This window comes from Pelophylax lessonae (assembly GCF_965119305.1).
Source record: "Pelophylax lessonae genome assembly, chromosome: 1".
Classification (NCBI taxonomy): domain Eukaryota; kingdom Metazoa; phylum Chordata; class Amphibia; order Anura; family Ranidae; genus Pelophylax; species Pelophylax lessonae.
The window spans coordinates 477,248,478-477,275,088 of record NC_138768.1 but is presented as its reverse complement, the minus strand read 5'-3'; the positions used below and the strand labels follow the sequence as shown (position 1 = coordinate 477,275,088).

Genomic DNA, 26,611 nt, shown 5'->3' with positions numbered 1-26,611 from the left:
CGCAACCAGGCGCTATCTACTGAGGGGGCCGTGGTTCCCAAAACCCCGCGAGCAAGCCACTGTACCTGGACACTCTCCTTCAAGAACACAAGAGGGAAGAAAAGAAGAAAAGGCTGGGCTCCAAAAATTGGAGCTAAGAAAATGGGCTCTACTCCCTCTCACCCCTACCGTGGTGGTAAGGATGTAGTCCCTATCTTATCACTAGCAGACAGTAAAACTATAAATTTAAAGTGTCCAGCTAGAGGAGCTCTAACTCGGCGGACGATCGCCTCCCTTCACATAATGTCAATGTCCTACTCCCCCCCCCCCCCGCCCCAGAGACCCCCTTTTTACGCCTCCCAATCTAGTCAAACTACCCCGAGCCAGGTCGCAGATAAAGGGGACTTGATTGCTACATGGTCAGATCCCTTGCTTGTGCCTTCTACTCCTATTACTCTATGGATTCCCCTCCCCCTCCCCCCATCTCCCTTCCTGAGGGCCCCGGGGCCCCCTCACCCCCCCTTCTGCAAAACATCTACCCTCCCCTCAACTCCATCTTAACCCTTCAGACTTGCGCTAGGTCCTGGGAGGATCTCTCTTACTCACTTCTAGTTGCTATTAACCATAACTATTCCCTGAGTCACTATATCCTCTGTATACACCCTAATAGTGATTTAAATTCGGTATTATTAAGTCTCACATCTTCTTTTTTATGTCTTAAGCGTGTCCCGCACGAAGTGAGGGAACACTCTCAAATTACCTCTACCTCAGTGCCCCCTTCCCTCTTAACCCTTAAGATCCTGCTCCGGCCCTCCATGGCTGGCGGGGGCACGAATAGAAACAAAAAAAAATTTATAAAAAAACACCTTGTGAAGTTATAGTTGATTTCTACAGATACAAATATATAATATCCAACTTTCCTGTGAAAAAAAAAATAAATAAATCCAAAAACGCACACCACAAATCCCCCATAAAAAAAACATGAAAAAATAACACAAATCACACTAAAAGTAACCCCCCCCCCTTCCCCTTCGAGGGTGACTCAGATAGTAAGGACATATAAAAAGTAAAACAGAAAAAATGCAGAAAAAACGCCCATATCTTGACAAAGCAAATGTTCGAGGCGGGTGTGGGGATACCAGGGACCTCCACACATCTTAACTTTTCCCCCTCCCAGAAAGAGAGGGAGAAGAGGAGATAGGGAGAACCCCAGAAACAAACAAAAGAAGAAAAAAGAAAAAAAAAACGCATGGGAAAAACCGGAAAAATAAATACAAAAAAAAAAAACATGGAATAGGCCAGGTGCAGCACTTTTAGGTTCGTTGTATTAATGTCTCCTTGTCCTGAGCATCTGTTTTGCTCCCACACCTATCTGCTCCAAATTTCACCCATGTTGTGGCTTAATTCATGTAATAGTTCACGGAGTTTCCTAGGACATCTATCCAGTCACTCACATGGATCGGGGCGCACCCCAAAAATGTAAAGAGCCCGGGGAGCTGGTCTGGCCATTTCAATAAGAACGTTTCTCTGTCTTTCACCACTTTCAAATGGAAGGGGTGTCCCCAAAAATAGGTTGCTCCCACTTTTCTTATGACCTCTAGGAGGGGTTTAATTGCGGCTCTCATCTTTAGGGTCCCCGTGAAAGATCTGGCAACAGTTTCAGCTGAGAACCTTCATACTCAATCTGCCCTTTTGCCCATGCTTGTCTCATTATGTCTTCTTTAAGTGAAAACAGGTGAATCCTAATCAGAACATCTGGGATTAGTTCTGTTACCGTCCTTCGGGGCGCTTTAACCCTGTGCACTCTGTCAATTTCCATTTTTTTCCATTTGGGGTCTCTCCAACACACCATTCAAAATACCCACTACCGTGGTTCTGAGCTCTGGGCCCTTTACGGATTCAGGCAAGCCCCGCAGTCGAATATTATTCCTCCGGCTGCGGTTCTGGGCATCATCCTGCTGCAGCCGCAACCAGGTGACTTGTTTTTGCAACTGTGCTCGTGAGCTTTCTAATTCAGAGATTCTGACTTCAAAATCACATTGTACTGACTCTGTATTCACCAATCTGCATTCAATTTGGTCAACTTTTTGTTTTAAACCACATATTTCCATTTTTAATGTCACTCACGATTGCTGCAGCCATATCTTGGATATCCTGTTTCGTCGGGATCAGCTTTACAAACTCACCCCACTCCGCTGTTGATGGTATTTGGGGCTGTTGCGGCATAGTCAGGGACTCTTTGGGCTCTTCGTTCCTTTGTTCCTGCAGTATATCAATTACTAAAGGCTTCTTCCCACCAGAAGAGACCCCAATAGATTGAGTGTTTGTAGCTTTGGGCCCTTTCTGCTGAACTGCCATTCCTGAGTTTGTTTGGCGTTTCTGTGATGCCTTGGTCCCAACAGTGCTTCGTGATGCCACTGTGTGTCTCAGAAAATATGAGGTAATGTCTGTCCTTCTCTCTAGGGCTTGTTTCTGCTCCGGGCTGGCTGCTTGAGTCATATATAGAGGGGAGACCAGCGACCTCCGCATCTACTGTCCCAGCTGGCACTCGACCCTGGCTCTCCTCCTCCACAGCCCCTCAGCCCCGCGCCGACCCGCACGGTCTTTCACCCTATGCTGTACCTCTCTCACTCTGAGGCAGGGTCCCGCACATTCAGCGTATGACCGCCTGCTTCCTTGCCACCACCGCTGCTTTATGGCTCCCCGAGCCTGGATTTTCCCATTACCGTCCTCCGTGAGCCTCGGGCCCCGCTCTGCACCTAGCGGGGGAGGGGGGGAGAGAGCCGACTCACTCACTGCACGGCGCTCTCTTCCACCAAGCAGAGCTCCTCACTGCTCGGCCTCTCACGGAGCCATTGACGAACCACGCCCACCGGGGATGTTTTTAGTCCCCAAGTGCAAAACCTTACACTTCTCCACATTAAACCTCATTTGCCATGTTGTTGCCCACTCCGTTATTTTGTCCAGGTCATTCTGTAGGATATCTGCTTCATGCTGTGCAGTTATTGCCGTGCCCAATTTTGTGTCGTCTGCAAAAATGGATATAGAGCTACTGATCCCGTCCTCAATGCTGTTTATGAATAAAATGAACAGGGTTGGTACCAGGACTGAGCCTTGGGGGGCCCCACTTACCACCTCAGACCAGTCTGAGTATGCGCTATTTATTACCACCTTTTGGATACGCCCTTTTAGCCAGTTCCGTATCCAAGAGCAGACCTTGCGGTCGATGCCTGCAGACCTTAATTTATAAATTAAGCGCTTGTGGGGAACTGTATCAAACGCCTTAGTGAAATCCAGGTACACCACATCCACTGGTCTCCCCCTATCTAGCTCACAGCTCACCTCCTCGTAGAATGTTAAGAGATTGGTTTGACAAGAACGCCCATTTGTAAACCCGTGCTGGTTACTGCTGATGATGTTGTTGTCTTTAGCAAACTCTACGATATAGTCCCTAATCATCCCCTCCAGAAGTTTACATACTATTGATGTCAGACTGACAGGCCTATAATTTCCCGGGACATGCCTATGCCCTTTTTAGAATATCGGTATCACGTTAGCTTTCCTCCAATCCCCTGGTACATTTCCTGTCATAATACTGTCAGCAAAGATCAGGAACAGTGGTCTAGATATAGTCTTACTAAGTTCTTTGAGTACTCTCGGATGTACGCCATCCGGGCCTGGTGATTTATTTGTGTTAATTTTATCCAACCTTTCCCTAATTTCACCCTCTGTTAGCCATAGCGGCAAGTCCTGTGTATTACTACTAACCATACAGTCATGGTCAGTGTACCCCTCCTTTTCCTGAGTAAAGACTGACGAGAAAAATCGCTAATTATGTGTGCAATATGCTCTGCCCTAGTTTTTTTGCTATTGATATATTTAAAGAATTTCTTTGGGTTCTTTTTACTATCCTCCGCTATTTGTCTCTCAAAGCTGATTTTAGCCATTTTGATTTCGTATTTACATTTCTTATTTGCCTCCTTGTATTGCTTGAAAGCCGATACTGTGCCCTCTGATTTGTATTTCTTGAAGGCCAATTTTTTTCCCTTAATACATTTTTTAACATTACGGTTTAGCCAGCCAGGTTTGACTTTGTCTCTTCTAAATTTATTTCCCATAGGAATGCACTGCGAGATTCATTTGTTTAATATGTTCCCAAAGCAATCCCATTTTTCCTCCGTGGTCAGTGTTCCTAGGGTTTGGTCCCAGTTTACCCTTTCCATCATGGAGCACAATTTGGGAAAGTTTGCCCTTCTGAAGTTTAGGGTTCTTAAGTTCCCCACTTGCCTTGTTATATTGTTATTTACGCTAAACGTGATCATCCTGTGATCGCTAGAGCCCAGGTTGTCCTGGACTCCTATCTCCGAGATTAGGTCTGGGTCATTAGTGATCAATAGATCCAGGACTGCATTTTCTCTAGTAGGAGAATCCACCAACTGAGACATGTAGTTATCCTGTAAGGTTTCCATGAATAGACGGGCCTTCTGTGAGTGTGTAGTCCCCTCTTCCCAGTCAATGTCGGGTTAATTGAAGTCCCCCAATAAGATGACTGATCCCAGTTTTGCCACTTTTCCCAATAGTGATATAAATTCCAGCTCTACCTCCTCCCTTTGGTTGGGTGGCCTATAGCAAACCCAAATATTACTTTTCTCTTTTCTTCTTCCCTGTGGAGTTCTACCCATACGGATTCTAACTCCATACTCATCCCTTCCGTAATATCACTCCTCTCTATCACCCTTACATTGTTCTTGACATAGAGACATACCCCTTCCCCTCTATTTCCTACCCTGTCCTTCTGGTACACTTATACCCTTGGATATTGGCCAGTCAGTCATGTGAGGGGTCGAACCAAGTTACCGTTATTCCCACAAGGTCTATGTCCTCCTCATGTAACTCATCCATTTTATTAGCTAGGCTCCTGGCATTTGCATATACCCCTCTCAGTTTTGTGTAAGTTGATAGTGAATGGTGATTATTTTTTTTCCTGTTCGGTCTGAGGTTTTCCGGCACAGACCCCCCCTATTGACGTTATGGAACTACTGTCGCTGCTGACTCTTATACTGCCTTCTGTCCTTTGCACCCTCCTGACTGACTGTACTTCTGAGCCCTCCCCCCATCTCCTAGTTTAAAAGCCCCTCCAACTTGGTGGCCATCTTTCTACCCAAAAGAGCTGTACCATCCCCATTAAGGTGCCCATCCTTACTAAAGAGACGGTAGCCGACTAAGAAGTCAGCCCAGTTCTCCATGAACCCAAACCCCTCCTTCCTACACCAATTCCTCAGCCACTTTGTTAAGTTCCCTAATCTCCTTCTGCCTCTCCTGTGTGGCTCGAGGTACCGGCAGTATTTCAGAGAAAACCACCTTGGAGGTCCTATTCCTCAATCTATTCCCTAAGTCCCTGAAATCGTTCTTTAGGATCCTCCACCTTCCTCTTACATCTCATACGGGACACGGTGACTTGCCTGCTCTACCCATGAGTTAATAAAGGGTATTATTCCACTCACTCTGCCTACTCTAGCGGGATGTGCGTTTGATACATAAAGCTCTGACTTACCAAGAACTGGACTCCTTAGTGGACTCATCTAGTCAATTTGTTTTTCTATATTGCAAATATTTACCTTAACTCTAATTTTGGCTTATGTGTATATCCCTCCTCTGTTTTCCAAGGAGGTACTGCAATTACTATTCTTGTACCTGGCTACTAAGCCTAATATACCCATTTTAAATATGGGACAGTTTAACTGCTATTTAGACCCAAAGCTGGATAGGCACCCCCCTATCCCCTCTCCAGCATGAGGGAGAGGTACTGCTCTTAGGCACCTGCTGGAAGAAGTTGGATGGACTGATGTCTGGCGCCTCTGGAATCCTAATGTGAAGCAATTCTCCTGTTTCTCTAAGACCCATGGATCATTTTCCTACATAGACCTCAGTCTTCACAAAGAAAACGGCGGGATACAGTAACATAGACTGTAATGTTAATGTTAACCACTTTAAGACCAGAAGGATTTGCCCCCTTCCTGACCAAGCCCTATTTTGCGATTCAGCACAGCGTTACTTTAACGGACAATTGCGCGGTCATGCGATGCTGTACCCAAACTAAATTTACAACCTTTTGCCCACAAATAGAGCTTTCTTTTGGTGGTATTTGATCAAATGTGTGATTTTTAATTTTTGCGCTATAAACAAAAAAAGAGCGTCAATTTTGAAAAAAAAAAACAATATTTTTCACATTCTGCTATATGACATTCTAGGCCAATTTGTTTTCTGCTACATATTTTTGTTAAAAAAAAAAAAAAAGAAATCGCAGTAAGTGTATTTTGATTGGTTTACGCAAAAGTTATCTACTAACTACGGGAAAGATTTATGTAATTTTTATTGTTTTTTTTACTATTAATGGGGGCGATCTGCGATTTTTTGCGGGACTGCAACATTGCAGCAGACATATCGGACCCCTACCTGACATTTTTGACGCTTTTGGGGGTACCAGTGACATTACTACAGTAATCAGTGCTAAAAATATGCACTGTTACTGTAATAATGCCATTGGCCTGGAAAGGGTTAACCCTGTGGGTGATCAAGGGGTTAAATGTGAGCCTAAGGGAGTGATTCTAACTGTGGGGGGGCGTGGCTTCTGAAATTACCATAGAGACATGTGATACTATATAGCAGGATCACATGGGCTCTATGATCATCCCAGGGAGTTTACAACAGCCGACCGTCCTCTCTCAGTGGGGAATGATTGAGGGTTTCTTGACGAGCGGGGGCGGGAGCGCGCCGGCAGCGGCCCACACTCATCCCCTAGACTCCCGAGAGCGAGCGCCGTACATGTAAGACGTACTTCCGGTTGCGGACTAGACGGAACGTCACTTCCGGTCAGGAACTTCCTGCTCGTGGAACGCACGCCGAGAGCTGCGAACACAAGTTCCTACTGCACATGCCTTACTACTTTTTATGCTCATAAGTATTCATTTGACTATATGGCGGAATAAAATAGTCTATACATACTTCACCATGTACGGCCTTTCCTTTATTTAAAGGAAAGCGGAAGCGGACCCTTATATATATCGGAGGTCATATTGGAGCAAGTTCCCTAAAGATCCTGGCATAAGGGCTACTGTGCAATATCATACAAGGTCTTTATACATTGGCAATGTGAGTGGGGAACCGAGAGGGGCACCTTACCACTTTGAAGCACCTTATATATATTTTGGCACTCCAGCACCTTACTTTGGATCACATTAAGGACTTTTTATATGCACTTGGCATTTATTGTTTATTTGGACATTTTTGATAATTCACAGCACTTGAACACTTTATTTTGGATTACTTTTAGAGTAAAATTTTGAGTGTGATAAATTGAATGTTTTATACTGATGCTAGCGCTGCATAAATTTGATTTGTAACATTTTCCTAAGATTTACTTAGTGTCTGCAGCAGCTGCACGCACCTTTACATAATTTTAATTTTAAATTTAATTTTCATACACAATATTTATTCAGTCACAATTTGTAGCGCGGGTTTAAATTTGTTTTTCACATGTACGACGATTTGCCTGGGAGCGGCTGCCTGCCGCAGTATATCTGCTGCGGGCAGTCGTAAACCGGTTAATAACGCGTAACAGGAAGCACCCTCATGGTTATCAAAAGACAGACTCAGAACTAGACTTGAAAAACTTAACATAAATAAGTCACTAGGACCAGATGGCTTACATCCGAGGGTCCTTAAGGAACTCAGCCAGGTGATAGCCATACCATTGTTTAATAACAGATCACATAGATGAATTCTTGCTGGAAAAAAATATTTTAAGCAACAGACAGCCTGGGGTCATGAAATACAAAAGTTGTCAAACAAACCTGAATTCTTTTTATGAGGAGGAAAGTAAGAACCTTAGATAGAGGGGTGGCTATGGATGTAGTATACTTGGATTTTGCAAAAGCGTGTGACACAGTTCCCCACACACAGCTTATGTGTAAGGTAAAGTCTACAGGCTCAGTTTGTAAATGGATAGAAAACTGGCTAAAAGATAGAATTTAGAGAGTAGTGGTTAATGATTCGTACTCTGAATGGTCTAAGGTTATCAGTGGTGTACCCCAAGGTTCAGTGTTGGGACCCTTACTTTTTAATATCTTTATAAATTATATAGGGTCTGGGATTAAAATGACCTTTTTAGTCTTTGCAGATGACACCAAGCTTTGCAGTGGAATAACTTCCTTAGAGGAAGTCTCCAACTTACAAGTCAACCTCAGTGCACTATTTCACTGGGCAACTCTGTGGCAAATGAGGTTTAATGTTGATAAATGTAAAGTTTTGCACTTGGAGTCTAAGAATATGCATGCATCATACATATTAGGGGGAGTAGAACTGGGGGAATCCATAGCGGAGAAGGATCTGGGTGTTCTGATAGATCATAAGCTTAATAATAGCATGCAATGCCAAGCTGCAGTTTCCAAAACAAACTAGTCCTTCCTTGAATTAACAGAGGCATTGACTTCAGAGAGAGAGAGAGATATAATTTTGCCCCTGTACAAATCATTAGTAAGATTCAGTTTTGGACACCAGCTCTCAAAAAGGATATCGGGGAACTGGAGAAAGTGCAGAGAAGGGCAACTAAACTGATAAGAGGCATTGAGGAGCTCAGCGTTGAGGAAAGATTAGAGGAACTGAATTTATTCTCTCTTGAGAAGAGGAGATTAAGGGGGATATGATTAACATGTATAAATACATAAGGGTTCCATATAGTGAAATTGCTGTTGAGTTATTCAATTTAAGGTCATCACAGGAGGACAAGGGGGCACTCTTAAGTCTAGAGGAAAAGAGATTTAGTCTCCAAAGACGGAAGGGTTTCTTCACAGTGAGAGCTGTGAAAGTGTGAAATAAACTCCCTCCAGAGGTGGTTCTGGCCAGCTCACTAGATTGCTTTAGAAAAAATCCGGATTCTTTCCTGGGTGTAAATAATATAACTGGGTACTAATATTTATAGGTAAAGTTGATCCAGGGAATATCCGATTGCCTTTCAGGGGATCAGGAAAGAATTTTTGTCCCTTGCTGTAGCAAATTAGATCATGCATTGCTGGGGTTTTTTGCCTTCCTCTAGATCAGTGTTTCTCAACTCCGGTCCTCAGGGCACACTAACAGGCCAGATTTTAAGTATTACCTTGGGGAGATGCAGACTAGAATACTGCAATCACTGAGCAGCAAATTGTATCACCTGCGATGTATTTCAGTTTTCTTGCAAACCTGGCCTGTTAGTGTGCCCTGAGGACCGGAGTTGAGAAACACTGCTCTAGATCAACTGCGGGTATAGGATTGTGTATATGGGATTGTATGGTTGTGTTTTATTTACTCGTATTTGTTTTTTATTGGTTGAGCCAGATAGACTTGTGTCTTCTTTCAACCTGACTAACTATGTAACTATTCTTCAGCACCTGGCATTTAACAGCCAAGCCGTCAAAACCAGCGACTGTAAAGCAGGATGGAAGATCGTTCCTTGGGACAGCAGATCCTCCCTGAGAGGAAGCTGCCAAGAAACGTCGGTGACCAGCCGCACCAGATCGCCGTACCAAGCACGGCGAGGCCAGTCCGGAGCCACTAAGATGACCGGAATCCCTTCTGCCTCGATCCTGCGTAGAAGTCTAGGCAGAAGCTTAAGAGGAGGGAAGGTGTAAATCAGAACATACTGACCGCACTGGGCCACTGGCACGCCTGTGGCGTCAGCCAGAAGATCCCTTGACCGAGCCACAAACCTCTGAACCTTTCTGTTGAGCCCGAGACGCCAACAGATCCACCCTGGGGGTGCCCCACCGGAGACACTGCTGATCAAACACCTCCGGATGAAGGGACCACTCCCTGTGGTCCAACGCCTGCCAATTTCCATCCTGGGAATATTTACAGCAGAGAGGGCTGAAATTAACCATTTTGCCCACCTTAGAATGCCGGCTACTTCCTGAGCCACCAGGACACTTCTTGTGCCCCCTTGGTGACTGACATAAGCCACAGCCGTGGCATTGTCGGATTTAATGGGCACTGGATATCCCAGAAGACGATCCGTCCAATGATCCCAACACAGTCTAATCACTCTGAGTTCCAAGACATAGATCGGGAGTCTGGACTCTTCCAGCTTCCAGATCCCCTGAGCAGAATGCTTGCCGAGGACACCTCCCCAGCCGGACAGGCTGGCATCCATGGTGACCACTGTCCAATACAAGGGGAGGAAGGATTTTCCCAGCTGAAGCGCCAGAGAACAAAGCCACCATATCAGGGACTTCGTGCCCCGACTCAGCCAGATCTGTTTGTCCAGAGACTGCGGAGTCTTGTCCCATTTGGTCAGAATTTCCCTTTGCAAGGACCTCGTATGGAACTGTGCAAATGGAACCGCCATGAAGGTAGAAACCATCAGGCCCAGCACCCGCATGCAAGTCCGGAGGGATGACCATTAGTTGGACAGCAGGAGGCAAATTGTTGCCTGCAATTCCAGGATTTTGTCGGGAGAAAGGAGCACTCTGGCTAAGGCCGAGTCCAGAGTCAGGCCCAGATAGACCAGCTTTGTGGACGGAACCAGAGCAGACTTTTGAAAATTCAGAATCTAGCTGAATTCCTGCAGAACTTGTATTGTGATCTCCAGGTTCTCCACCAGAGCAGAGGGAGACTCCACTCGTAGAAGGAGATCGTCCAAGTAACCCAGTACCGCAATCCCTCGTTAGTGTAGCAAAGCTAGCACCGGGGCTAACACTTTTGTGAAGACCCGAGGAGCAGATGCGAGACCAAAGGGTAACGCCACAAACTGATAATGCTCCTCTCCCACAGCAAAGCGTAAAAAACGCTGGTGACTGCCACATATTGGAATGTGAAGGTAGGCATCCTTGATATCAATAAAGGCAAGGAAATCCCCCTAACGCAGAGATGCCACAACTGTTCGAATGGACTCCATTCTGAACTTCTGTACCTGCACAAAGCAGTTTAGCGCCCTGAGGTCCAGGATTGGTTGCACTTTGCCTTCCTTCCTGGGAACTGTGAACAGGTTTGAGTAAAAACCCTGCAAACGTTCCGAGGTCGGAACCAGGACAATCATCCCTTGAAGGAACAGGTCTTGAACCGCCCCAAACAGGCCCTGTAAGCGGTCTGGGGACAGGTGCAGGTTGCAAGGAAAAAACTTTACCGGGGGACAAGAGCGAAACTCGATCTTGTAGCCGGACCGAATGACTTGTACCCGCAAAGTCCACGGTCCAGAATCCAGCAAAAAGGTCCCGATAAAGGCAATGAAATCCCCCTAACACAGAAATGCCACAACTGTTCGAATGGACTCCATTCTGAACTTCTGTACCCGCACAAAGCAGTTTAGCGCCTTGAGGTCCAGGATTGGTTGCACTTTGCCTTCCTTCCTGGGAACTGTGAACAGTTTTGAGTAAAAACCCTGCAAACGTTCCGAGGTCAGAACCAGGACAATCATCCCTTGAAGGAACAGGTCTTGTACTGCCCCAAACAGGCCCTGTAAGCCAGGGCTCGACAATCCCCGGGCGCCAGGTCGCATTTGCGACTAGAATTAGCGACCTGGCGCCTGGGGTGCCCTGCAGGAGGTGTCCTGTCCCTTTTGTGCCCCCACCTCCTTCCCCGAGTGCACGGACTTCTGCGAATTGGAGAATTGAGGCCCCGGCTTTTCGGCCTTCTTCTGTGAGATGAGAGAGGCTGGGGAACTGGCGCCCTCTTGTGGTGGCCAGGAGTAATGCCTGTTCTCAATGACTTTCCATCTCCTACCAAACAGGAGAGGAGAGGGAAGTTTTTGCAGGCTTCATCTCTCTGTCCAGTAACCTTTGCTTAAAGGTAAGTTGACAGGGAGTAGGGTTATTATTATTAATTTATTTTTTAAATTTAAAAAAAATAAATAATAATAATTTTTTCTTTTTGTTTTAATTATTAAAAAAATGTTTTTTTTTTTTCTTCAATTCCTATTAATAAAAAAAAAATTATATATATATATAATCTTTTTTTTTTTTTCCTCATCACCGTGCCACAGCCGAAGGCCCCTTTCACACGGGCTGTCTGAACAGGTCCGCCTGTCAGTTTTTCAGGCAGACCTGATCGGACCCTTCATTCTCCTCTATGGAGCAGTAATCTGCCGCCATCTGATCCTGTCCGCCAAAAACAGACGGATGGTGGTTCTATTTTCTATCCATCCCATGGATCGGATCAGATGGCATCGGATGGAAAGAGACAGACAGTCTGTTTCCATCCAATTGCGCTATAGAGGAGAGTGGGGTTCTATCCATTTTATTCAATAAAGCTTGGTTGTTAGTTTAAAAAAAAAAAAAACTGGCTCCTAACTTTTTTAGCTGGCTCCTAGATTTCAGGCAAATTTGTCAAGCCCTGCTGTAAGCGGTCTGGGGACAGGTGCAAGTTGGAAGGAAAAAACTTTGCCGGGGGACAAGAGCGAAACTCGATCTTGTAGCCAGACCGAATGACTTGTACCCACGAAGTCCACGGGTCCAGAATCCAGCAAAAAGGTCCCGATAAAGGCAATGAAATCCCCCTAACACAGAGATGCCACAACTGTTCAAATGGACTCCATTCTGAACTTCTGTACCCACACAAAGCAGTTTAGCACCTTGAGATCAAGGATTGGTCGCACTTTGCCTTCCTTCCTGGGAACTGTGAACAGGTTTGAGTAAAAACCCTGAAAACGTTCCGAGGTCGGAACCAGGACAATCATCCTTTGAAGGAACAGGTCTTGTACCATCCCAACAAGCCCTGTAAGCGGTCTGGGGACAGGTGCAAGTTGGAAGGAAAAAACCTTGCTGGGGGACAAGAGCGAAAATCGATCTTGTAGCCGGACCGAATGACTTGTAGCTGGGAAGTCCACGGGTCCAGAATCCAGCAAAGAGTTCCGCCCACCCCTGATACAGGTGAGGGTGCACCTTCATGCAGAAGGAGCCTTGTCCCCGGGTCTGGAGAAGCCCGATCTTGGCTTACCAAACCAGGTTTGTTTGGAACCTCCAGAAGAGGCCCTGAAAGGCTTCGAGCCCTTGTCAGTCGACCCTGGAGTAGGGAAAAACTTCTTATGAGCTAAGAAGGAAGGCTCACATCTATGACGAGGTTCCTTGCCCTTAGTAGCCCGCAAAAGAAAAGTACTCTTCTCCCCTGTGAGACCTTTAATGATGTCATTGAGGGTAGCTCCGAACAGACGATCTCCTTCAAAAGGAAGATCAGTCAAGGACTTTTTTGACGTCTGATCTGCAGACCAGCACTTGAGCCAAAAAACACTCTGAAGGACCAATGCCAAAACAGAGAGGCGAGCCATCAGGGTAACAGCATCCAAAGAGGCATCACAGATAAACTCCAGCTCCTGGACCAGCTTCAGGGAAGAGCTGTTCCCCCTCCAGGTCACAGTATAGGAGCTTAGCTCACTTGGTCAGATTTTGCTCATTGCCGAACCAGCCAGAGTGTACATAGTGCGGGCCACAGCCTCTGCCTTCCGGTCAGCCAGATCCTTAAAAGCAGGGGACTCTCTCCTGGAATCATGGTTGCCTTGCTTAATCTGGAAACCGGGGGGGTCCACCACCGTTGGCACAGTCTACTTCTTTAGAAGGGACTCCTCATAGGGGTAAAACCTAGTAAAGCACTTAGGGACCCACCAGGGACGCTTTGGTCGTCCCCACTCTTTAGCGACATTTATGTCAAAATAGGCAGCGAAAGGAAACACCTTTCCCTCTTTGGATGGCTTGTGAGTGCCAAAGGGCCCCTGCGCAGCTTAAGCTGCATCCTCCATCTTCAGGGTCTCGCGCACAGATACAATCAGTGCATTCACCAGCACCTTTTCGTGCGTGGTCGCAGACGTGGAGGATTCATCCTCACTATCAGAGGATTTCAGGCACGTGGTTGCAGACCCAGCAGGGTGACCCACGTCCGATTTGGGATCTGATGAGACAGATAGGCAGGGGAAGGCGCGGGGGGGGTGGGGGGCAAGCCACCTCCACCCGGGACACAAGGGACTCCAGGACCGCCTTCAGTGCATGGATGGATGGTTGGGACCCTGAGGGCCCCGCAGCCCCAGAAAGGGGATCAGGTGGGGAAATGTGCTCCAAAGACTCCCTGAGTCACCAGGGGGACCCCACAAAAAGTGTAAAACATCCCCCACCACGCTGGCAGCACCAGCTGGTCGCCAGGCACAAAAGCACCAAGCGATCCTCAGCAAAGAGGGAGAGGACCCCACCAGACTCACCACTCACAGAAACAGGCACCGGCAGTCACCAGGAAAATCTGCATTACATGTGGGGTGATCAGGAAGTAAAATGATCCAGGCGTCAGCACCAGGGGATGAGGAGGGGCTCCCTCCACCGAAATTGCAGCTCACAGGGCTCCACTGTCATGACTGATGCTATTTCCAATGGCAAGCCACAAGAAAATGTCCACCAGACTACACAAACATGGCTGCCGTGTACAGAAACACACAGGCTACAACAAAATGGTGGCCCCATGCAGCACCACAAGGCTTACAGGGACCCAAGAGGGAGACCAGGTCCCAAGGAAAGATCCAGGCAGGATGGGGCATCCTGGCAGGAGTCCCCACCAGGTACAACCCCCCCCCGCACAATCGATCAGCTGTCCCCATTGCCAGGTAGCGCCCTGCCCCCATCCCAGGAAAGTGGCAAGACCACCCAAATAGCCCCAGCGTGGAGGGGGGGCAGTATGAGGGACTTGGCAAGGGGGGATGCCTGCGGGAAGGAGGGGAACCCAGGGGTCTGACCGTCCCAAGGAGGGGGCCACGAGCACCCCAAAACACTCCACGGGGAGAGGGGGGACAGCTACTAACCATACCAGGAACCAGGGCACGGTTCCAGACAGAACCCATCTCCATGGAAATGGGGGGGCTGTCGGCCAGGAGGAACACTGCCACTCGGGTCGAGACCCGATTGCATGCAACCTCACAAGGTGTTTAACTCGCAGGCCAGCCCCCGTCCAGTGGAGCTATGTCGCGGCCGACCTAGTGCGGCGCTGAGGTCTGCGCACGTTTGCTGGCCAGACTGGGGTGACCACTGGATCTAGATTATCTAGCCCGTCGCCCAGTCCAGCAGTTGATTGTAGATCTCACAGAAAAAAATCCAGGAGAAAAAAAAAAATTCTATCTAAAAAATGTTCCCAGGACCAAAGATCCCAGCAAGGAAATATGTCCTTACTCCTGACTAGGCAGAAAAAAAACTGAGAGGCTATAGCAGAGAGAGGGAGTATACCCCCTGGGATTGCACTTGGGTGTAGCCAGAATTATTTTGTGCCTAGTGTCCTACTCCTGTAGGGGGCAGTATAACCCAATGGTTATGAATATCAGGAGCTGTGTCCGTCAATGAACGAATGGAAAATAGTGTTAGTTCCAATTTTTTACGGTATTACTAAAAAGGTCTAGGAAAAGCGAAATTTCAGTAAAAAACACACTAAAGTGAATTGTAGGGGAAAAAAACGCAATAGGCGATGCGTTAAAAGCACCCTATATGTAATCGGTTTAGTGTTATGGAGGAAGTCTGGTGCTAGAATTATTGCTCCGGCGTGTGCAGCAATATGCAACATGTGTATCGCAATCAACATTTTTACTCGTAGGCGTGTATTTACGTTTGTTAACGCGTAAATGGGGGAGTAGAGGGTCTATCAAAAAAAATTTTGAGCCCCCCCCCCCAACATATACCAACGTAAACACATGTGTTAGGGCGTCTACCCGTGGAAACGTTGATTGTGAAACACATGGGACATATCGCCCATACACGCCAGAGTGAGAGCGATATTTCTAGCTCCAGAGCTCCTCCGTAACACTAAACTGATGATATATAGGGGGTGTTTAAAGCATTACCTATAGAAAATATAGGGTACTGAAGTTTGTTGCCATTTTATGCGCGCACGCAAATTTAAGATTTGACATTTTGGGTATCTATTTACTTGGTGCAACCTCGTCTTTTATATTTTACTAAAAATGTGGGTCATTTATTGCGTTTGTTTGCCCTAATATTCACTTCTTGTGTTTTTTACTGGAAATGTGCTTTTCCTAGATCTTTGCAGTAAAATCGTATGACATAAAAAATTAAAACTACCACTATTTTATTCTCTAGGGTGTCTGCTTTCAGAAAATATATGATTTTTTTTTTTGGGGGGGGGGTTTATGTAATCTTTAAGTCTAAAATTATTTTTGAACATGTCTGCAAAATGCAAAAATAGCTCTGGCAGCGACAAAAAAACCCCAAAAACTGTGGAGGTCAAATGTTTCCTGTGGATAGAGGAGCTCCAGTCTGCAGCCAGATACCAGGGAAATGCAGATGTGACAGGAAACATGCGACCTCCACTTCCATAAAGTTCATTAACCACTTCCACAGCGGGCCAATTCTGGCACTCCACCACCAAAAAGGCCACCTTCTGAGACAGCATAAGCAGGGGAATCTCCCGAAGATTTTCAAACGGGGGCTTCTGGAGAGCTGAAAGCACCAAGTTCAGATCCCAGGGCCGGTAAAGAAGACCGCACTGGTGGATTCAGATGTCAAATCCCTTAAATAAAAGTACGCACCAGGGAATGCGTGGCCAGGGGTCATTTAACAGAAGACTGCCAAGGCCGACACCTGGCCCTTGATAGTACTCAATGCCAATTTCAGCTCAACCCCCCGTTGAAGGAAGGTCAAGACCCGAACTACCGAAAAGGAGAGAGGGTGAACACCCATCGACTCACATCACGAAATGTACGATTTCCACGTACAATGGTAGATCTTCCTAGGGGTAGACTTCCTAGCTTTCAGCAGCGTCAGTATCACCAACCCAGGCAAACCTCTATCCTTGAGGACTTGGCTTTCAACAGCCAGGCCGTCAAAGCCAGCGACTGAAAGAAGGATGAAAGATTGGCCCTTGGGACAGCAGGTCATCCCGAGAGGAAATCTTCAAGGGACGTCAGAAACCAGCTGCACCAGGTCGGCATACCAAGACCGGTGAGGCCAGTCCAGAGCCACGAGAATGACCGGAATCCCTTCTGCCTCGATTCTGCGCAAGAGCCTCAGCAGAAGCTTGAGAGGGGGGAAAGCGTAGATCAGACGGTACTAGCCCCACGGGGCCACCAGAGCGTCTGTGGAATCCGCCAGATGGTTCCAGTGACCGTGCCACAAACCTCTGAATTTTTCTGTTGAGCCGGGATGCCTATAGATCCTATACACCCCACTGGAGACATATCTGATGAAACTTGTCCGGGTGAAGGGACCACTCCCCTTGGTCCAATGCCTGCCGACTGAGGTAATCCCCTGCCAGGTTTCCACTTACGGAAAGTGCATGGCGGAGAGGGCCGGAACAATGCCTTCTGCCCACCGTAGAATGCAGGCTACCTCCAGAGCTGCCAACATACTTCTTGTTCCACCCTGGTAATTTACATAAGCCACTGCTTTGGCGTTGTCCAACACAATAACAAAAACTAGCGCTCAGGGAGCAAAACAGCCTGCACAACGGAGCTTCTGCCTCACTCAATGTCGTCACGTCCGGTTAGAGCAGGGTAATGCATGCATTCTGAGCATGCATGCTCCTTCATCAGGCATACTATTGCATACATATGACTGATGAAGGAGCACGCATGCTCCGAACGCTTGCATTCCCCTGCTCTAACCGGATGTGACGACATTGAGTGACGTGGAAGCTCCGGAGATCCAGGAAGTGCCGGAAACCCCCGACACAGCCGGGGACCTGAGGCTGCACAACTACACGCCAATCCAAGCCCACAGAGCGGATGAACAACAATACTTCTTGGTGCATCTCTACAATCCTCCTGTGAGTCACTATTACTGTGTGTACCAATAAATCGTTTTACCACACTTAGATGGCGCTGCTCTCTTTCTCTGTCCTTACCTGTGGCGTTGTCCGACTGAGTTTGCACTGCAAACCCTTGAAGACAATCTGTCCAGTGATCCAGGCACAGCCTGATCGCCCAGAGTTTCAGGACATTTATCGGTAGGTTGGAATTTTTTCAGTGTCCAAACACTCTGAGTAGAGCTCCAACCCAGGACACCTCCCCACCTGGACAGTCTGGCATCTATGGTGACCATTGTCCAGTACAAGGGGAGAAAGGATTTGTCCTGTCAAAGAGCCAAAGCCACCAGACCAGAGACCCTTTGGTTTTCTGGCCCAGCTGGATCAGATTCTCCAGAGACTGCGGACACTTGTCCCATTTGACCAAGATCTCCCTTTACAGGGACCTCATATGGAACTGTGCAAACAGAACCGCCTCAATGGTAGATACCATCAGGCCCAGCACACAGCATGCAAGTTCGGAGGGATGACCATCTGCTGGACAGCAGGTGATGAATCGAAGCATTCAACTTCTGAAATTTGTCCAGAGAAAGGAACACACTGGCTAGAGCTGAGTCCAGAGTCCGACCCAGATAATCCAATTTTCTGGATGAAATCAGAGCAGACTCAGGGTCTGTATAGTGATCTCCACATCATCCATCAGAACCGCAGAGGACCCTGCTCGCAAGAGGAGGTTGTCCAGATAACCCAGTGTTGCAATTCCCCGCTGACGCAGCAATGCCAGAACCAGAGCCAACACTTTTGTGAAGACCTGAGGAGCAGAGGCGAGACCAAAGAGTAACGCCACAAACTGATAATGCTCCTCTCCTACAGCAAAGCAGACGAAGCACAGATTGGTATGTGCAAGTAAGCATCCTTGATGTCAATAGAGGCAAGAAAATCCCCCATATGTAGGGCTGCCACTACCGTGCGAATGGACTCCATCCTGAACTTCTGTACCCGCACAAAGTAGTTCAGGGCCTTGAGATCCAAAATCATACGCACCTTGCCCTCTTTCTTTGGGACCATAAACCAGTTTTAATAAAATCCCTTAAACGGTTCCGAGGCCAGACCTGGGACAATCACACCTTGAAGCAGCAGGTTTTGTACCATCCCAAAGACGGCTTGCAACCAGTCCGGGGACAGGCGCACGCTGGAAGGAAAGAACCTTTCCGGAGGGTAAGAATGAAACTGGATCTTGTAACCTGGACCGTATCACTTCGTGTTTTGCACCAAGGAGGTCCACGGTCCGCGAAACCAGCGAAGAAATCCCACCACCCCAGGCATGAATTAGGGTGCACCTTCATGCTGAAGGAGCCTTGTCTGCAGGTCTAGAGATTCCCACTCTTGGCTTGCCAGATCAGGGCCGCTTGGAACCTCCCGAAGATGACTTGAAAGGTTTTGAACCCTTGCCGGAGGACCCTGAGGGAAGAAAAAACGTCTTGTGAGCCGAGAAGGATGGGCCACATCTGCAACGAGGTTACTTACCCTTACCAGCCTGCAGAAGAAAAGTAAAGTACTCTTCCCCCCATGAGACTCCTAATCATGTCATCCAGGGTAGTCCCGAACAGGCAATCTCCCTGAAAAGGTAAATCAGTCAAAGCTTTTTTAGAGGTCTGGTTCGCAGACCAACACTTAAGCCACCATACGTGCCTAAGTACTAAGGGGAGACTAAGGGGAGCCGCATCCAAAGAGGCATCACAGATAAACTACAGCCCTTGGACCAACTGGTCCGCCAGTTCAAGGCAGGAGGAAGCTGCTCACGGTCCAGGTCACAGCGCAAAAGTTTAGCCCACTTGGTCAGAGTTTGCGACACCAGGGCAATGGTGAAGACCCCACCAAACGCCGACCCCACAAGAGTGAACATACAGTCAGGTCCATAAATATTGGGAACTCGACACAATTCTAATCTTGGCTCTATACACCACCACAATGGATTTGAAATGAAACAAACAAGATGTGCTTTAACTGCAGAAGTTCAGCCTTAACCACTTAAGCCCCGGAGGATTTTCCTGCTCAAAGACCAGGGCTCTTTTTTCAACTTGGCACTGCGTGATTTTAACTGACAATTGTGCGGTCATGCAATGCTGTACCCAAACAAAATTTATGTCCTTTTTTTCCCACAAACAGAGCTTTCTTTTGGTGGTATTTGATCACCTCTGCGCTTTTTATTTTTTGCGATATTAATAAAAAAAGAGCAAAAATTTTGAGAAACAATTACATTTTCAACTTTGTCTTTTAAAGAATATCCCATATACTCAATTTATGTCATATTTTTTGGCCAAAATGTATTTAGCTACATGTCTTTGACAAAAAAAATCTCAATGAGCGGCGCAAAAGTTGTAGCGTCTACAAATGGTGTAAATAATGGAATTTACGCAGCTTTAATTTCAAACACCCCCCCCCCCCCCCCCCGAATTACCACTTTTTGGAAAGTAGACATCCTAAGGAATGTCCTGAGAGGCATGTTGAGCTCATTGAATATTTCATTTTTTTGTCACAGGTGTTTTAAAAAATGACTAAAAAAACAAAATTTTTTTTTTTTTTTTACACAAAGTTGACATTGAAATTATATATTGCTCACACATGCCATGGGTATATGTGTAATTACACCCAAAAATATTCTGCTGCTTCTCCTGATACCACAGGAGATACAGGGATACCACATATGTGAGACTTTTTGGGAGCTTAGCTGTGTACGGGACCCCGAAAACCAATCCCCACCATCACAATTTCAAAGGGCGTACATTTTTCGTTGCATTTTCTCACTACCTATAACGGTTTAGGAGGCCCTGAAATGTCAAGATACCACAAACCCCCCCCCCCCAAATGACCCCATTTTGGAAAGTAGACACCCCAAGCTATTTGCTGAGAGGCATGGTGAGTCCATGGAATATTTCAAAATTTGCCACAAGTTTTGGGAATATTACAATTTTTTTTTTAATTTTATTTTTTAACACAAAGTTGTCACTAAAAGATAAATTTCTCACACATGACATGGGTATATGTGAAATTACACCCCAAAATACATTCTGCTGCTTCTCCTGAGCACAGGGATACCCCATGTGTGAGACTTATTTGCAGTCTAGCCGAGTACAGGGCCCCGAAATTCAATCCCCACTTTCAGGCTTTCCTTTCCTTTTTCCATTTTGAGCCTAATGATGGCTTGCTTCACTGATAGTGACAGCTCTTTGGATCTCATATTGAGAGTTGGCAGCAACAGATTCCAAATGCAAATAGCACACTTGAAATGAACTCTGGACCTTTTATCTGCTCCTTGTAAATGGGATAATGAGGGAATAACACACACCTGGCCATGGAACAGCTGAGCAGCCAATTGTCCCATTACTTTTGGTCCCTTAAAAAGTGGAAGGCACATGTACAAACTGTTGTAATTCCTATACCTTTCATCTGATTTGGATGTAAATACACTCAAATTAAAGCTCAAAGTCTGCAGTTAAAGCACATTTCAAATCCATTGTGGTGGTGTATAGAGCCAAAAAGATTAGAATTGTGTTGAAGTCCCAATATTTATTGACCTCACTGTATTGTGAGCCACCGCCTTCGCTTTTCTGTGAGCCAGATTCTCAAAGACCGCCGATTCCTCAACCGGAATCATGGTTGCCTTATTCAACGTGGAAACTGGGGGATCCACCCCCAGTGGAACAGTCCACTTTTTAAAGAGGGATTCCTCAAAGGGGTACCATATCGCAAAGCGTTTAGGAACCACAAAGGAAAATTTCTAACGCTCCCAATCTTTTGTGATAAATCTGTCAAAATAGGAGGGAACAGAAAACACCTTTGCCGCTCTAGATGGCTTGTGAGTGCCAAAGTAGACCAGCACCTTCGCCGTAGCTTCAGCTGCATCCTTCATTTTTAAAGTTTCACATACAGACACAATCACTGCGTCCACCAGCGCCTTTTCCTGTGTAGCTACAGGTGTGGGGGAATCATCCTCACTTTCGGAAAAGTCAGGGTGTGTGGACACAGACCCCACAGGGTGGCAAAATCAGATTCAGGATCTAAAAAAAACAGATGAGGCAGGGGAAGGCTGGAGGTGATTTTTGCTTGCCTGCCGCCCAAAAGCCACCTCCACCCGGGACACACAGACTCCAGGACCGCAGTCAGTGCATCAGTGGATGATTGTGACTCCGAGGGCCCCACAGCCTCTGAGAGGGCCCGGCAGCCTCTGAAAGGGGGTCAGGAGGGGAAACGTGCTCTAAGGACTCCATCAGCAAAGAGAGGGACCCCCACAAAACGTGTTAAAAAACTGCCAAGAGACACCCCACCATGCTGGTAGCACCACCAGGTTGCCAACCACAGAGCACCCTACAATCCTGCGGCAGAGAGAGGGGGGACCCCACCAGACTCACCACCCCACCAGAAAGTTAAGAGAGAGAGTCAAAGAGACTGCAGGGGACCATCTGGTCCTCGGTATTCTCTATGGTGAACTACCTCTGCTAGTGGATTCCTTCTCCAGCTCGCCAATCGCACGGGTGAGCCAGTAGAAGCACAGGAGGGAGGGGGGACATCCCCTCCTGCCGTCTGTAAGAACAACCAAGCAGCTGAACAGCCGCTATGATTGTTCCTACGGTGCAGGGAATCACCGGCTGAAACAAAAGCCCAGGACGTCATATGACGTACTGCGGTATGGAAGTGGTTGAAAAAAAAAAAAAAGTGGAGTGGAGGTCACATGTTTTCTGTGTCGACAGTGGAGCTCCAGCTGCAGGCATTCATTGTTTGTTACAATAAATATCAAATAAAAAAGAGGAGTGGAGATCAGGTTTCCTGTCAAAAGTGGATCCAGACCCTCTTGGAATTATGGGAAGTAAATGTGTGTGGATCTTCACAAAGTACGTTTACAGTGTGGAAGTGAATATATAATTTAACATTTTCACCATAGATACACTTTAAGACACCTATTACGTCAAATAATGTGCTGTGAACCATATCTACACGTACTGTATGTTCCATTATTTTCTAACCTTCTTATAAGTGGTCTCTCCAGAAGCGTCGACACCGCGGTGTCCAATTTTTGTTCCAGTGGAAGGCTGCCCAGATAAAGAGGAGTCCTATAATTAAAATAGAACAAAGAAAGGAGAGAAGTCATCTGAATGCGTGCAAGAGAATGCTTTTAAATTAAACTAGCTGAAGAGTACATGCTTTTTTTTTTTTTTTAACCAAAGAATGAAAATGGTAAAAATGTCAGTATCTGGCTGGATTCAATCCAATGTACCTTCAACTACTACTATACTATTTAGCCAGCTTTTGAAATTTTCCCATGACCTTCTGTCTGTTTGTCAGGCTCTGACACCCTCTGCTTTACCCTACACCACACCTGTGTCTCATCTGAGCAACACCTGAAGGTGGAACTCTATGAAAAAAAAACTTGAATTTTACATACTGTATGTTTACGGTTTTGCCAGCAACATATTCATACCTTGGTTAAAGCAGTAATAAAGTCAGCCAACCAAATCCCCAAAATCAATGTAGCCTGTACACCAAAGCTTTTAAAATCATTCCACCCTATTCATTATCCCGCATCTGTTTTTCTTTTTTTTAGCCGCATATTTTGTTTTGCATGCTTAAAGTGGAGTTACACCCTAATTTTATACTTACCTCCATCTTCTCGCTCCGGGTCACCTAAAAAACAATTTTTTTTTTTGCAGCGCCATTACGTCACTTCCGGTTCCGGTCTCTAGTTGGAACGCATTGCGTTCCGGGATGCCGATACCTCGCTGTTATATCATTTTGTACATGTGAGTACCCATTTTTTTGCTGCTGGATAAATAAATTGCTTATAAACGATATCACACTATCGAGCTCTCTTTTTCCATGAATCCTTCCATCTCTATACCCTTGAGTGGCCACATTTGACCAACCCACGAAGTTCTGGATACTACACCATTTGTATAGGATCCCACTACCGGACCCCAATTTAAGGAACTCCGGACCCCACATTACATCTCCCCAAGAAGGGAATCACCATACAGAGCCAGGATCTAACGAGATACCTCTACTGTACCCGCTCTATACCCCTGTGTGGGGTGGGTACGTCTGGTGAGTAGGTCTTTCTACTAGGGGCCACCCCACCACTCACCAGTCACCCATCTGGGGGTCACCGTAAGATACTTGTTCACCTTATCCGTGGTCACAATCACTTATTTATGGACATATTATTTATATGGACTGATTGAATACCACTTTTGTATTTTGCACGAATAAGTTTCCCGCACCTTTGTATTCACCCGCAAATAATTGTTTTGCACATTCATTTATCTTTCACCCACTTGATTATATGTATAGTTATCATATCACTTCTTGTCGCACTTTATAATAACTGCTTTTTTGCACGTTCATCCTGTGCATAACAGTTTCCCGCACATTTAATATTTATACATTTTCTTGCACACTTGCACTTTATTTACCATTTTTGTACTTTTGACCCACCACTATTTATATCATCACTTGTTGAATCAGCACTGCTTGAATTTTTATCAATTTATTCATTGTCATATATTATAATTTATTCCGGTTGTAGTCTGTACTTTACATTACGCCCTCTGGTGGTCATAATTTATACCTCAAATTTTATAAGAAGGTTTTATACTCCTTATAACAACATATTTTCTAACTGGGCATATATATATATTTTTTTACTTGGTCATTGATTTTTAATCTCACCCATTCCTCAATCACACCTATGCTATATATTTAATAATATTTAATAATTTATATTTACTTGCACCTTATAAGAAGCAGCGCCATCACCCTTTATTTTACACATAAAAAACAAATGGCTAATCGCATTTTTTTTTCTTTACTTACCTCGTAGCGAAGAAAATATACTTACCTTACTTCCTTCTTCCTCCTTCCTCGGCCGCGGCCCGTCGTCATTTCCTGGCTCTGCAATGATTCCTGGGAGCTGAACGTCATCGCTCCCAGGAATCATTGCGCCTGCACCGGCCCCGACGTCAGTTCCAGGGCGCGCGCGTCATCCCCTTCTAAACAGCTTCTGAGCATGCCCAGAAGCTGTGGAGGGATGACGCGTGCGCCCGGAAGTGACGGCGGGGCCGGCGCAGGGCATCGTGACCGAAGACGGCGGAAGAGGACGCCGAAGAGGATCGCGCTGGCTTCAAGCTGCCCACATCTGAGATGGCAGCGCTGGACAAGACCTTTTCAAGGTAAGTATTTGTCCTAACAGGTAAGTGCAACCCGGGACAGATCAGAGGCTAGCCATTGTGGAATGTACTAGCCCTGACTGTCCTGGGGGTATTTTTTTTTACATAGTAGGCGAGGTTGAATAAAGACAATAGTCCATCCAGTTCAACCTGTGTAGGTGTGTGTGACTGTAATCATCTAACATAGCCCTCAATCTCCTGATCCTTGAGATGTAAGTCTAAGAGTCTTTTGAAAGTCACCATACTACCCGCAGAAACCACCTCTTGTGGTAGACAATTCCACAATCTTGTAGCCCTAACAGTAAAGAACTCCACTGCATTGTCGTCCGATGGGACCCTTCAGCTCCCGGGCCAGACCTACACCATTGCTACCGCACGGAGTTCCATTCCTTGATTCCAGCCTTTGGAATGTGAGTAGTGGGCACTCCAATGAGTTCCCCATGACTTACAAAATCCTCTCTTAATACCATCATGAGCTATACTTCCAATTTTTTATTTTCTTTTTTTCGTTTTTTCAGATTTATCATTTTTCCAATGCATTCTCTCTTGAAGAAGCGAGCAGTGACTCGCGAAACGCGTCAGATTAGATGCATGATATTTATACGACATTTATACGCTATGTGAAAATTATATACCATGTCTTTATCCCTGAGATTTAGATGTTTTGTATTCTCATGAATAATGTATATTTTATGTATGGTATTTTATGTTATACATGTTTTCAATGATTTCCAATGAAGTCTGTCATCCCAGCGCTTCACGCGCACAACTTTGATGTCATCTCTTGCAATAAAGATTATATTTTTTTCAATTATTTATTTTTTGTTATTTCCAGTCACATGTACCCACCTCATATAAAGTCCCACGGGCCAATTTTCTCTTTCTATGATTGTTTCGGGATGGAGGTGGTTTACAGATGGCTCCAGACCAATTCCTCTTTTTGATATTGAACCCGGGTGGAAGACACCCACAAGTGCCCACTTTTTGGTCTGTTGTCATCAGTGCTGGTATTCCATTTATTTTATTTTTATTTTATTTTATTTTATTTCATTTCATTCATTTTTTGCATATATACATCCAGATAGCTTTTTTGCCCATGATCTACTTGTACATCATATTGGAGGTTTTCAACATACTGGTTTCCTGGATGTATCTGTGCTGGTGTGTTTGGTGGATGCCTGTGTCCCGGGAGCTGCGATGTAGAAAGAGGGAGGTGCCTCCTCCCTTGCTGTACCCGCCCTTCCCTTCGTCGGACGGGTCCACCCCTACATCGGCGTCATGCCGCACATCTGACGTCACGCCGGCGCCCTTGCGCGGCGCCATCACGTCCATGTGCTCTACATCTACGGGTTCTAGATGGGGGAGGTTTGCGCTTATGCGTCCGCTCCCCCACGAGGCTGCAGATGCTTGTCTCTGCTCCACCCGCTGTATGACGTTAGGGCCCCACAGACGGCACTGGCGGAAGATGCCCATGGTAAGGCTGACCCTTGATACTTCTCTCCTTTCCTACTTTACACACGGCACTCGCTCTCCATTCACTCCACCTGGCAAGCACCTTTTCCCATTTACACCACTCCTTCCCATCCCTCATTTTGTGGGCTCCCGGTACCTGCCACACACTATTCTATATCCTCACTTTACTATCACCATGGTTGTTACATTGC

At 46.2% G+C, this 26,611-nt stretch overlaps 1 protein-coding gene across 1 annotated transcript in view; it reads right to left on the bottom strand.

Moving 5' to 3' along the window:
- Positions 1 to 26,611, bottom strand: part of PIP5K1C (phosphatidylinositol-4-phosphate 5-kinase type 1 gamma) — a 476,610-nt gene that overhangs the window by 332,566 nt on the left and 117,433 nt on the right. Inside the window, exon 3 of the mRNA XM_082248247.1 lies at positions 22,752 to 22,838. Coding sequence (XP_082104373.1) covers positions 22,752 to 22,838 — 87 coding nt within the window. The remainder of the gene's footprint in view (positions 1 to 22,751; positions 22,839 to 26,611) is intronic.